Raw genomic sequence first — 14,090 nt, 5'->3', positions numbered from 1 at the left:
TCTAAAATATTTTTGATGTATTTTTTTAAAGTTATACTACAGTCAATTACATTCAAAATAGAAAACTTAAAGCTGTTAAGTACAGAATTGACTTAAGACCATAAGGCAGAAAAAATAATTTTTACTAAGCAGATACATCATTACATAATTAAGATAATAAGAGATTTTTATTTTTTTTATTTTTACAAGTATTTTCTAGCCATACATAATGTTCAGCTGCCTTGCGGTAATTTCTGTGTTCCAAATCCCTATTTACTACAGTATTTGCATAAGTATACCAAGATCATTTGACTTTTCTTCAAATATGTGTAAATTGCAGCTGTCCTTTGATTTTCCCAATCAGTTCAGGTATTAAACCAAACATAAACTTATCTCTTAAAAATATCTCTTTCAAAACGAGATAAATTTTACCTACACCCTTGACATATAGGGACTAAAGATGATAAAAGTTGAATTATAGCATTTATATGGCAGTGATTATGACTCTAACAATTATCTCTAATAGTTCAACTTACAGGGGGTCTAAACATTTTTGTATAAAATCTCTACCTTACATATTTATAGAGAAACTAATCCTATGTTAGTACAGTCATGATATTTAAATTTCCAAATGTCTTGAAGGTCAATGACAATGAAATAAAAAAATTGTCAATCAGCATAATTTGGCAAATATAAGACCATAAACGAAAACAATCCTCTTTAATATGTACTTTTCATTTTGCAAAAAGAAAGATGCTTGTTTGGTCAGTACATTCATCATTAATTTGTTTTTCTATTGCTTTTATTTATTCATTTTATAAATTCTATTTATTTAGATTTTATTTACTTATTTTTTTTTGGTTGGGTTATAGTTAAAGGTTATATTGTCACTGCAATGTATAATGATGACAGATAAGTTTTGCTGGTGAAGGAACGCTGAATGCATCTTCTCCTTCTCAACATTACAGGCAAATGTGGGCACTTTGATTAAACTAACTCATTTATATAAAATTTAGCCTTTGGAATCTTTTGCACTGAAATCCATAATTCAGGCATCTATCAAAAATGTGACCACTAGTGTTAACAAAACTAAATGTGGATGGACAAGGGACAACATGCAAGTATATCGCATGGCATTTAAGAATATTATAATTATGTTAGACAGATATTGAAATATCTGATGATAGTATTTAAAGTCTTCTAAATCAAAATTTAAGTTTCTTATTTAAATTTTGGATAAAATCATTTTAACATTTCATATATTCATATATATCTTTCAGTATAGGTTTTCCGAGTTTCAATTAAGCTGTCACTTCAAAGGAAAAACAATGGGATTTGTAATAATCATGTTTTAAAGAAATTTTTTGAAAATTTAAACTGAAGTTTTAAAATGTAAATGGAATCTATGACAGGTGTTTGAATATAAATATACAGTGGGATCCATTTCTTTAACGATCTAAAGAAATATCTTGTATAGATTTCATTTACCTAACATTCCCACATTGGCCTGTGAAGTGGAAATCAATTTAATATGTACATTTTTCTATTCAATTGAATAACCTAACCAATGAAGTATCTAACTAGATATGTAAATATTACATAAAAAGATTACAATGTATCAACTGTACTTTAGTGCCTGATAATTAATCGACACCTACGTTTTAGAATAAAGATAGATAGCGAATGATTTTATTAAACCGCTGTGAAATTTAAAGCCCTGACATGTCTAACAACTTTCCCTTATGCTTGAAAGTGAAACCTGTTCTTTATATTGATTAGAAAACCAATGCATTTTAATAGGCCTTTTTTATCATCTGCAAAAATACCAGTTGGCTTATTTGAGGGGAATATTTAGGAAAATTTTTGATTTTTAACAGTAAAATTAAATATTATGGAATAAAGCAATGTTCTACACATTAAAGCTGGGGTGAGGGAGGCGTATTGGCTAGGGGCCTAAATAGAATATCCTTTTTAAGGATCGTGTTTTCATGTAAAACGATAGTATCTCAGCAGCCATTTCAACCATAAATTTTGAGAACTCTCAATCTAACAAACTAAAGTCTTAAATGATTCTGATACTTATTTTACATCTTAGTGGAATACTTTATCTTTATTGTTTTGACACTCATTACTTATATTATTTCAAGCTATATATAAACAGTTACTTTACAATACCCATATTATTTAGACTTATCAATATAATCTTAAAGCTTCATGTAATACACCAAAAAGCAGTTGGTCATTTCTTCTTTTTGACCATTTTTCTTTACAGAAATTTAATTCCCCACAAGTAAAACATTATGCATGTGCTGCAAATTTAAAACTTTCTAAGAACTGGGAATTTAAGCATAATTTGGCCATGCTACTGACCAGCTATCAAGTTAGTGCACTCTTGACCATACATTTCACTTTTCCTACATTGTCATCGCTTGTTATCAGTTAAAATTTGAAAATATGTATTGACTGAATAGTGAACAGTTGAGACCATGATCTGAGGGCACGGATATGCTGTGCTGGTTTATCTAAGTATGCTCTGGTCGAGAGGCTATATTCAGCTGCTGCCAACAGGCTTAAGGTTACAATCAATGGGCTACTAAAGACATGCCTCCCTACACGAAATCAGCAGGGATTTAATATGTAAGTAAATATAATGTTTTCCCAATTATTATATTAGAATCTTCTGTATTTAATCAGGATTTAAACATTCAATCAGAACATGTCTCCAAACATCAGTTTTATTGACACTGACTATTCTGAAGATAATGCCCCTACAGCCTATCATAATGATATAAAGCCCATAATTTCTACATAAATCTTGTATATTGATAATTTCCCCACATTTTATATGATTTATCACAAGAATAGGTGACTAAAGTATGTCACTTGGCTTTCAAGACAAACATTAAACTTGATAAAAACCAGGTTTTATTGGTCTGGAATTTTAAAATTCATCGATTTCTTTTGTAATATTTTTACCTTTTCTAGATGTTATTATACTTAAATGCAGGCTCTTTCAATGCATTCAATTTTTTCCCATTTAAATTTGTTATCACCCAATAAAATGCTTTTGTTAAAATATATATATGTATATATACATTTATGCAATATTGGACAAACTTGCTAAGTAATGTTCTTATTACTATTTTTTTTAACATTTTCCATTAATTTATTTCATTTATTTTTTTTGCCAAGGGAAGTAACTAAATTAGTCAAACAACACAATGAAACAGTCTTGCATCTCTTATGTCCCCTTTCAAAGCAAATTGTGAAAACATGTCTTTTCTGCTATCTGACACAATATTCAATATTATTATCTTGATGCCAGACTACACATAGGGATGTATCCAGTAGAATAATGAAAACAATGGTGTCAGCATTACACTGGTTAGTCTATCCATGACAGTGCCACAAATACTGTACTATAGTCAACAGACAGTGGTCCTCTATTCTTTTACAGGCATATGAATAAAACACATTCATATCATTTTAGTTTATACAAATTTATTTTAGTTTGTGTTGGAAGCTATAAACTTATTGAATCATTTGAATCTGTTCCTGAATTCCAACGAGTACTTAAAGCAATGAATGTAAAGTTTCTTGCTCAAGGAAACAACAACTTGCCCCTGACAGGGTTTGAACCCATATCATTTTCAACAGTCGAAAGAAACTTCAACTCATAAAGGAAAAGATCAATAATCTCAAAGACACAATTAACTAACTGCTTCTATGAAACAATGACATACAGAACAACACTAGATGGGTTTTTTTTATTACAAAATAATATACCTTCCATCTGATTTTCTTGTTTGGTCTGTAGTGTTTTGATACTTTCACCATGTAGAAACTGCAACTTCTTTACAGCAACAGCATGTTCTTCTTCTAACCGGGCTATATATACCTCGTGAGATTTTCTTATCTCATTTATCTCTGACGCTTTCTGTTCTTTCACTGTAAAACAAATCATCAAAATATAACACAATTTGTACACTCTTTTAGAAAATAAGATGAAAGGGAGGGAAAATTGACATTACATACTTAATTATTATGTAAAACAAGAATATACCATTGTGTTAAAAGTCCATGCTTATTTGACAAATATAAAAAAAATTATGACATTTGTATGAAGCAAAGTAGAAAAATCTATTTTTAGATTCTGTGACCTCTACCCTATCAACCCAATCAAGGGTAAATGAAGGTACAAACACGCTAAATATCTCATGTTGTTGTTTTTAAATGAAGATGGTATGAAAATAAAAGAGAATCAGCTCAGTGTAAGATTATTGTAGTTGTATAGTAAGTAAAGAGACAGATACAATAGTCAAAATGTGTTTTAATTCAAATTCTACATTACAGTAAAAATGCACAGTATTGATTGTATAAATCCCCTATAAACAAAGTGTCATTTGTACCCATTTATAAACAGTCCCATTTAGTTTTAGTGGGTGGGCATCACTTCTTGAAAATCTGCTAAAAGACCTATAATTAGTCTTAGCAAGTATACAATATTAGCCAGATAAAAATCAGTTTTTGTAAGAATTTGGCCTATTGTTTCATGTGAAACAGTCACAAAATGATGTTAAAACTGATGTAGTAAACTAACAAAACTGTCACCTGTTTTTACTTTAAACATCCCCTGTTTTTTTTTACTTTATACATCACTTACAATCAATTTGGCTTTATTTAAAATACAATCCATGGCATTCTGAAAGAACATAGTGGGTAAAATTTATCAATGTTCCTTCAGAGACTTACAGTAAATAATCATAGAATTTCATATAAAAAATGCAATCAGATAACACAGTGTTTTGTCAGTGACGCTTAAATCATTTCATTAAACTTGAACTTTCTGTGAGTAGTTTAAATTGATATAGATGTTTAATTATGAAACTATCTAGGTTGATTCCTTTATCAAATTCTTTATCTACAAGGTTCCTATCTTATCTGAGTGGCATTTGATACACATCATACTGGAACGGTACAACTAAGAAAAGGTAACTCTTACATATCAAGCAATACAAATATATTACAATTACTTCCCTTTGTTATACTGAAAATCTGTAAAATAGCTATAGTAAGAATATTAAGTTTTGAAGAATGTAATATCAAAGTCTATATTAAGTATCTTAATAATTTCCTGGTCAAAATATTCTACTTTTTCTCTTGAAAGTTTAAAGTGGATAATGTTATTTTATTGAAGTTTTATAAAAAGTTAACCATGGACTGAAAGTATACTAAAATCATTTAAATTACTGTATTTCATTAAATGATATCTACACATTATAGGTTATCTAATATTGAATTCTACAATACAGGAATATAATTATTTGGATGAGTACATAAATTAATATATGAAAAATTCCCAAAACCAGTGGAACACAAGAACATAAAGACTAATAAAAATGTTAAAGAGAGAAATAATAGCAGTTATATCTACAGTTTTGAAGGCAGTAACAGATTTTAAGCTATTTTGGTGCCTAATTCTTTTTTTTTTTTTATTCTTTACCTTACAGGTTACAGGTTCATGTGAACATCATTCGCTGACAGTTAACTGCTCTAGTTGGATGATGAATGAGTCTTATTCTACAAGTAACTCATTATCAACTTCTCCACATGCAATTATTGAGTAAATGGTAAAAGACTTGATAGCCTTTGTGTTGGTAGTGGTAAAGCTAAACCACCCAATAGACGGAAGAGTGACACAGGAGCTAGTGTCTGACTTAATAATTAGTCTTGCACCAAGTTATCCACACAGATGCTACTTTAAAATTATTGGTTAAATAAACTCTATTGCAAAATAGACTGGCAGAATATTTCAAATTCAGGCCTTCTCATTGGACCTAAAGAGTAGGGCAATTGTGCCAAAGACTAATGTTTGTTTAATGTATCTATTGTTTTGACTATTATACATGTTATAATGTTCCAGTGCTTGTGATTATATTTCAGTTAAACGAAAGGATAAGTGCCCCTTAATTTTTTCTAGGACTAACCAAGTTTAGTAAGTTACTACCAACTGACCAGTAGTAGATGAATAATCTTCTTAGTCATTAAGTCTTCCACTAAACTGTCACATAATTAATGACAGATTTGTTTTGTATCTGAGGACAAAAAGCCTAATGTCCTCGCTAACATCTGGCTTACAAGGTAAGAAAGAGACAGAAAGACTGAAATCTTGTAATACAAGGTACAAACAAAACAAAATTCTACCATTTGTTAGATTACCAAGTTACTATGAGATAGATATAGGACCAAAGTGTTAGTTCTCTAGATTTCTACAAGATTTTTATAGAACACCTCTACCAAAAAATGTTAGTTCTATGTTTACATGAGGTACAAAATTTTAGGGGAAAATGAAAATTGGACTCACAGACGCGCATCATATCCTGATGTTCACTTATTAAAGTGTCTCTCTGATATTTCAGTGATTTCTCACTCTCAGCTTCGAGACTATTTACATAATCTTTATGCTGCTCCTTGAGGTTTGCGATTATTTCTTCCAGATTGGACTTTTGTTCCTGCAACCCTGTTATTTGAGTTTTCTCATTGTTAATCTCTTCTTTAAGGCTTTCTGTCTCTTTAACAAGTTGTGGGGCTGAGAAACCATCGAGCTGCGGAAAAAAAATAAAAAACACACAACATAATAAAAACTCACTGGAATTTAGCTCCCTCTGGTGCTCTTTCTCTAAAGACTCTCTCTGGTACTGCAGGGATTTTTCTGTTTCCACCTCCAAACTATTCAAATATTCTTTATGTTGCACTTTAAGATGTGTAACTATCTCCTCAAGACTTGTTTTATGGCCCTCCAAGGCACATATAATGCCACTGTCAACCGCCTGCTCTTCTCTGAGACATTCCATTTCTTTAAGAAGTACGGGGCACGAAAACCCATCAAGCTGCGGATGTTAAAATTGTTTCAACTACATATTGCAAAGTTGAAACTCATTAAATCTTCATGCAAAATTAGATACAAGTCTTCTACCTTATCCATAAAGAAAATAATTGTAATATGGTTCTCAATAACTGTTATCAGCTTTAATTTCTAAACAAATTTGGACTATCTCTTTTATTATTATTAGTTTTTAAGTGTGAAATGTTAGATGCTTATTTAGCCTAAATGGTTCATAAGCAAATTAAGTATAATCACATTAGCCTTTGACAATCATGTAAACCAAAGCTAAGAGTCTATAACATTAGGCAAATTATATCTTTGTAGTTTAAAGATTTCTTTAAGACAATTATAAAATTGAGCTACCGGAGTGCCATAAAAGAAACAAAAAACATAATCAGACTGCAGGGATTTTGTTGCCTGGCCTTGCTCTTCCCTAGTAAGAAAGACTCAGCAAAAGCTATTAAGCAGTTTACATGCAGAGGTCAGCCAAAGTAACATAAACATAAATGTTCCTCATTTTCTTTTTTTTCCAAAAGAAGACAGAATTTTCTCAAGACTCTTATTTTATTGACAATAAATCTTAAGATAAATCAAAAAGTTTCATCAATATTTAAAAACTTTATGTTTTTCATATCATAAAAAAATGAAATAACATGATTAAAATCTTAAAATTTTGTCTCATAAATACTACAAGATATGCAACATGCATTAAAAATACCAATGTGCGAAGAAAAACTGTGTTTATTACCAAACATTAGATAAGATAACTTGAAACATTATGTCTGAAAGTTTACTTTTTTTTATCATATTAGCATTTAAAATACTCAAATTTTCTCATGAGAAAAAAAAGTAACAGCTTTAAAGCAATCAAATGAACTCGATATATTTTAACATATATGAGGGCTTAAATTATCCTAGTTACCTCTCTTAGTTCCATTCTTAAGTGCTTATAAGGAAGTTAATTGTGAATACCATTTTGTTAATCTACATTGTTGTTTGACTTCGGATTTCATTTTTGCAAAAAGATTATGCAGGAGCAGTCATAATTTATAGATAAATTTGTAGAAAAAGTTATGAAAATGTCTTCTTGTGTATTATTCTTGAACTTTCTCATTTATATTAAGCTATTGTTAATGCAAATTATATAAGGAAAAGAGAAATATATCAACAGTTGTCATTAATTTCTGTTAAAACATGCAAAAGATTGGTATTGAATTTGTAAATTTATATTGCCACAGTATTTAAGATGATTTGACACTTTCAGTAATATTTGGCAATCACATCAGAACAAAAACACCTTTCTATAAGTAACTGCGCCAAAATCATTCAATTTAACCACAAATTTAAAGCATGATAGAAAGTTGACATTTCTATTTTAACATTCAGTAAATATTCCTATAATTCCCCCAACCACTTCCCAACAGATTATTATAGTAACTGCAGACAAAATCATTTCAATCAAAAACCTTTCAGGCTGATTAAATCTTAACCGTCATTATTCACCAATAATTCATTACCACAAATCTCGAAGATTTTTACAGTAATAACTTTAAAGCTACAAAAGCAATTGGGTAACACTATGTCATGGTCACACTGAAATTCAAATCAATTCTTAAAACATAAGAAGTGCATTAACATAAATGATAAATAAATGTAGAATTGTTTTATTTAAACTGCAGCAAGGAATACAATACTTAATTCATTTAAATCAAATAATAAGTAACTCAAGCATTGAATATATTACATAATTCACTTAAATCATAAAACAAATAACAGAAGCATGGATGATATATCATAATTCACATAAATCATTCAGATAAAGGTTATATAATGCACATCTTTTGATATGAAAACACTTAAATGTAGACAATCATTTCATGATGTAATGAACATACTTATTAAGTACTATATTACTTATCATCTTTGTGTATAAAGAGCTAAGAAATATAAAAGTAACTTGATGCCCAAGGGCAACATGTTGAGCCCGCTTTCACATCTGACTTTTAATAATGACCTTGAGCTTTTGATCTAGTCACATGGTTCTGGCATGTAAACATACCGTCTCATGATGTTGAACATTTGTGCAAGGTAATTTGAAATTCCACCAATTAGTGATAGAGTTATGGTGCGGACAGGCTGTTTGGGACCATTCTTTTGCATTTGACCTTAAAGTATGACTTTTGACCGCGCCACAGGTTCTTGCAAATGACACGCCGTCTCATTATTGTGAACATTTGTACTAACTTATTTAAATTCTGAGTTACAACCTGGACAAGTATAATTGGGTGGACAGACACTGGTACATACACTGAACCACCATTGTGACAGCTATATTGAGCTCTCGGCTCGACAAAAAATCAATTGACAATCAAACAACCCTGTTTTAAGCCATTTTTACTGGGAACACAACATACTAATTTTAAACTAAATCAATAAAGGTAATAATGTTATATGAACTAGAAACAGATACATAATTATTTGTATTTATCAAATTTGCCTTATAATAAAGTGCAAACATTACTGATGAAAACTTATGATTTGATTTTTTCAAGATTACAAAATGTAATTTGTTACATTTTAAATTGCATCTACTTGCTTTTTTGTTTTTGTTTTTACACCTGACAAGACTGTTTAATATTATTAATTCAAAGTATTTGTGCATGATATAACCTTTATTATTTTGAAGTATACAAATACACCTGTAACTTACATCATGAGCCAGGTAGTTGACAATACAGGACATGCCATCGAAAGCCAGATTACTTGTCTGTAACTGAAGTTTCACCATGTTAAGTTGTTTTGTCCTCGACTCACACAGGGCCTCAAGTCTTTGTACTTCCTTTGTATGTACATCAGCTAATACTGTTTCTGGGGGCTTGTTCTTCTCTTTGGAATCCTTCTTGCATTTACTCGTTTTGTTACGATTTTGATCTGAAGCAAAAATAATGATGAACATATAATTACAATGCTTTATCTTAATTGATGATATATTAATATTACTTTCTTGCCTCCCTTAATAAGTGGATTTTTGTTTAAATAAATCATGATAGATGTAATAAAAACACAGGTTTACAAAAAAAACACATAATAAAACCTGATAAAAGTCTACGTATATAAGTTATATTACATTTTTATTTCCTAATTTAAGTTAGATTTCTTGCAACATTTAAATTTATGCAATAAAATGGTGTTTTATGTGAAGAATAAAGTGCATCATAAAATCTTGAAATGGAAAGTATAAAATTATTATTATGAAATTTCATGATAAAACAGCAATTTGTGTCAAGAAAGTTTACAAGTATAGTAGTGCCTGAAAAGAAAAATCTACAAAAAATGCCTTCATATCCATCACCAAGCTGACTGTCTGCACAGAATTTGAAACTATTTTACAATATGGATATCATGAATAACTTATAGCACTTGACCCATTATAGAGTATGGCCAATTCACACAAAGAGATGGAGGTTGGCCTCGATCTATACCATGCTGGCATAGGTCTACTGTGGTGCTACTGCTCAGTCAACAACTACATGAACCATAAACATAGAAATATAATGAACTTAAGCTAAAATATAAGTATAAAACATTCAATATCAAGGGAAAATTTCATTATCTAATTGAGGACTTGAATACTATAATGAGAGACTGCTGCAGAAGATAGGTAGGTTTTCTGCATTACTGTTTCATTAATAATTCATTTTATTTACATCAATAGTGAATGATACATACATTATCACATACATATCAAAACAAATGTTAATTTCAAAAAGAATCTATAACAATTTCTCACTTTTTACTTACTGGCCTATTTTTGGAATGAATGAATGAATGAATGAAAACTGTGACTGAATGAATGAACGAACAAATAAATAAATGAATGAATGAATGAATAAATGAAAAAAGTTTAAATGAAGAAACAATTGAATAAACAATTTAACATTAATAAACAAACAAATACTTGAATAAAATAAATTTTGCATCAAATACTTGTATGCAGTAATTTTTCATTACCATCTTGTGAGGCTGTGCCAGCTATAAGCCAAGAGTATTAATATTACAAATTTAAGACAGTTATAACAAGTCAATGAGTATATGCCTAAATAATAGCTACAAATTTCAAACGCTCTGAACATAGAGGACATGGTCAATATCAAAATCCCAGTACTAGTAGTACTGAAATATAATGTTAACACCATTTGATATTATGGCATTGTACAATGGAGATACAAACAAAAAAGAAATGACAAAATCTTCTTTCAGTGAGTTAAGTACAGTAAGCCCATTCAGTGAGCCTATTAAACATGGAGATTGACTCCTCTAACAAGCAATATCATGTGGTAATGACTCTCATTTTATCATACTTTATGAAGTTTATTTACCATGGATCTTTATTGCTCAAGTTATCTTTAGTAAACAGCCTGGACTCAATGAATCACTGGTAACTGTGCAATGTTTATACCAGACATGATGGGATTAAAATGGACTCAATTTTTGAAATACAACATGATCATCTCCTTTAAGTTACTTCATAATCAGAAGCAACCATTATCAATTAAATCTAATTGTATAGCCCAGTTCATACAGAAAGATAACAAAGGGGTAATTAATTCAGCCAAAATCAATGCCAAAGTTGTGGGACTTGATTAGTTTTCAAAACAATACCTTCAGTGTTTAATGAGAAAATGACAAGCTTAATTGTAGTAATATTTGAAGATGGAGGTAACAACAACATATTTTTCTCAAAATGCAATGTTGAAAATCTGTTGTCACCTGAGACTTGTATGGAATTATATACCTTCTAATAGAATGCAAATGTTTCATAAATTTGATATAAGATCACAAAGGAAAATTTAATGTAACATTAGTATGTCACTTAGTGTGGTTGAAAGATCAACATGCACACAGTTGTTAAAATAACAAAAACAATATCATTCATTAAAGTAACAATATTTCAGGAACTAAAAAGAATTTCCTTTGCTGCAATGTCAATATTCTCTTTGTCTACATTAAGAAAGCACTATCATACATCATTGCAGTTCTGCTCACTCTCAAACACTGCAGTTTTTACATGCTGTGTGTCAAATAAATGTTATTTCTCAGCAACCTGCAGGAAGGTTAGCCAACATAACATTACATTATCAGGACAAGCTAACATACATTTCAATTAATTATGGGTGTAACTCCCACCCACTTGCCTATTATAGCCATTACTTGAGAATTCCATGATAAATAAATCTGGAGAAAAAAAATCGAACTTCACAACAGAACAGTTGTTTCTCTCACTATTTAATTCAGAATCATTTAAGCTTAAATATATATGTATTTCAGCCGTAAAAAGTAAGCTTGAAGCTACCTCGAATACAGGAACTCAAAAGTTCATAAATTTTTACCAAAGAATCTACAGCATCTCAATAGTGTTTTATTTATATATTATAGAGATGGGGCATTTGAGAGAAAGTTCAACTTTTATGACAATTACTGATACATACAATATATGTCAAAACTCCTGTGATTTGAATCTATCACAGTCAAGTCTGCCTTTATTTGTGATCAGGTCTGACTTGTGGAAATAAGCACTATTTTGTGTCCTTTATTAAGGAGATATGGTTGTGACCTTGTCTCAAACCCATGATGACTCTAGGTTTAATTAGAGGTAGACATCTTTTCTACTCAACCATTATAGCACTGTGTCTCTTTTCAAATCACATTCATTATAATATATTTAAGTGAATTGCAAAACACTTTATTTAGTGAAATAAACTTTGTTTGGTGAACTTTAACATGATAATTTATGAAGTGTTATCTATGAGGTATATTTTAAGCATGTCTTAGAAACTGCTAAATACATTAGATTTTTACCATTCTAACCAAATCTTCCTGTTTACTGTGATAATAATGGCAACTGTGTTCCCCACCTGGAACTTCAATTAAGCACAGTGCAAGATGATAGAAAAATACCCATTAAATTAGGCATCTGATTATCACTGGAAAAAAAATCTTGAGAGAAAAAAAAATGAAAATCTGAAAAAACTGAGATTTGTTCTATCAGCGAGGAGCAGGTGATTAAGGAGGTAGTGGAACCCTGGTAGGTGAGCTTACACACCAACTGCCACCTACAATTTCTTGGTGAAAATGTATATAGAAACTAACAAATATGTTAGGTAATTATTTGATTGACAAAAACATAAAGCTTAACATGTCATCTTTTTTCTATAGACCTCATTTTCATCTTTAAAAGAAAACCCTAATATTAATAAAATAGCAAGAAGAACCAAGACCTGTAAGACACATCAGCTAAATGTGTACATAATTATTTCAATGAATGACAGTCCTTGACTAAGACCGGACACAACCATAATTCTATTCACAATCATACAATGACTTTGGCATACAAGTCTGAGGTCGACATATGATCTGGACACTCGATTCTTGGACATGCAACAAAATTATCATGTCTAACTCAATAATGATAAAGTTATTTTTAAATCTATCAAGAAATAACGGAATTGTTGACCAGGCATTATCATCCATGTTTATTTGAGAAAAGTCCACATCATGACTTAAGAACTGATTCTTCAGTGCCACTAACTGTCATTATAATGTCAACACATTTATGTCAAATTACTTAAAATGAATCTTGGAATGACAGAATTGTTGACCTGACACAACCATTATAGCACTTTTATTAAAAATTTCTTTGAAGAGTAAGTGTGACCTTGACCTTTGACCTACAAACCATATACAATCCTATTATGCTTAACACATTTATGTAAAATTATTTCAAAATCTGCTATGGACTTGACAAAAAGCGGACAAACAGATGGATGGACAATAATCAAACATGGCATAAAATGGTTAACAGCAGAAATGATTATAATTACTGTCTTATAATGCTACTAATTAAGTCCACATAATTCGCTTATTATAGAGACTCTTTAACATTTATTCTGCTGAATTTGAGTAAAAGAATTTTAATATTTTTCCTGTGACTTTGGAACTCAGTCCCATATATAAACTTTCAAAATTTGAAATGATATAAAACAGTAAACAGTAGAGAGCCTGGTATTACTGACTGGACAGACTTGCAGTTCTTAGGCCTCATTGCAGTTTCTAGTCCTTGCAGTAGCAAGTGACAATTTAATAGGAGTTTGTTTGTTACTGCACTAAGATTGCAAATTATTTTCTACTTTCTCATTGGATTTATGTGGCTCTGAAAGATGTTTTA

The 14,090-nt window shown here is 30.2% G+C and overlaps 1 protein-coding gene across 4 annotated transcripts in view; it reads right to left on the bottom strand.

Moving 5' to 3' along the window:
• The window catches only part of LOC132759065 (CAP-Gly domain-containing linker protein 1-like), a 108,907-nt gene that overhangs the window by 15,114 nt on the left and 79,703 nt on the right, over positions 1-14,090 (bottom strand). For 2 of the 4 annotated variants that reach the window (XM_060750787.1, XM_060750790.1), the window contains 4 exons: positions 10,877-10,897; positions 9,576-9,796; positions 6,344-6,584; positions 3,766-3,927 (listed from right to left, as the gene is read on the bottom strand). In XM_060750787.1, the coding sequence (XP_060606770.1) occupies positions 3,766-3,927; positions 6,344-6,584; positions 9,576-9,796; positions 10,877-10,897 (645 nt within the window). The remainder of the gene's footprint in view (positions 1-3,765; positions 3,928-6,343; positions 6,585-9,575; positions 9,797-10,876; positions 10,898-14,090) is intronic. The other 2 variants (XM_060750789.1, XM_060750791.1) reach the window with 1 other exon arrangement.

The sequence above is a fragment of the Ruditapes philippinarum genome, unplaced genomic scaffold (assembly GCF_026571515.1).
Source record: "Ruditapes philippinarum isolate M1 unplaced genomic scaffold, ASM2657151v2 ctg2709_1_1_1_1, whole genome shotgun sequence".
Classification (NCBI taxonomy): domain Eukaryota; kingdom Metazoa; phylum Mollusca; class Bivalvia; order Venerida; family Veneridae; genus Ruditapes; species Ruditapes philippinarum.
This window is presented reverse-complemented; position numbering and strand designations above follow the sequence as displayed.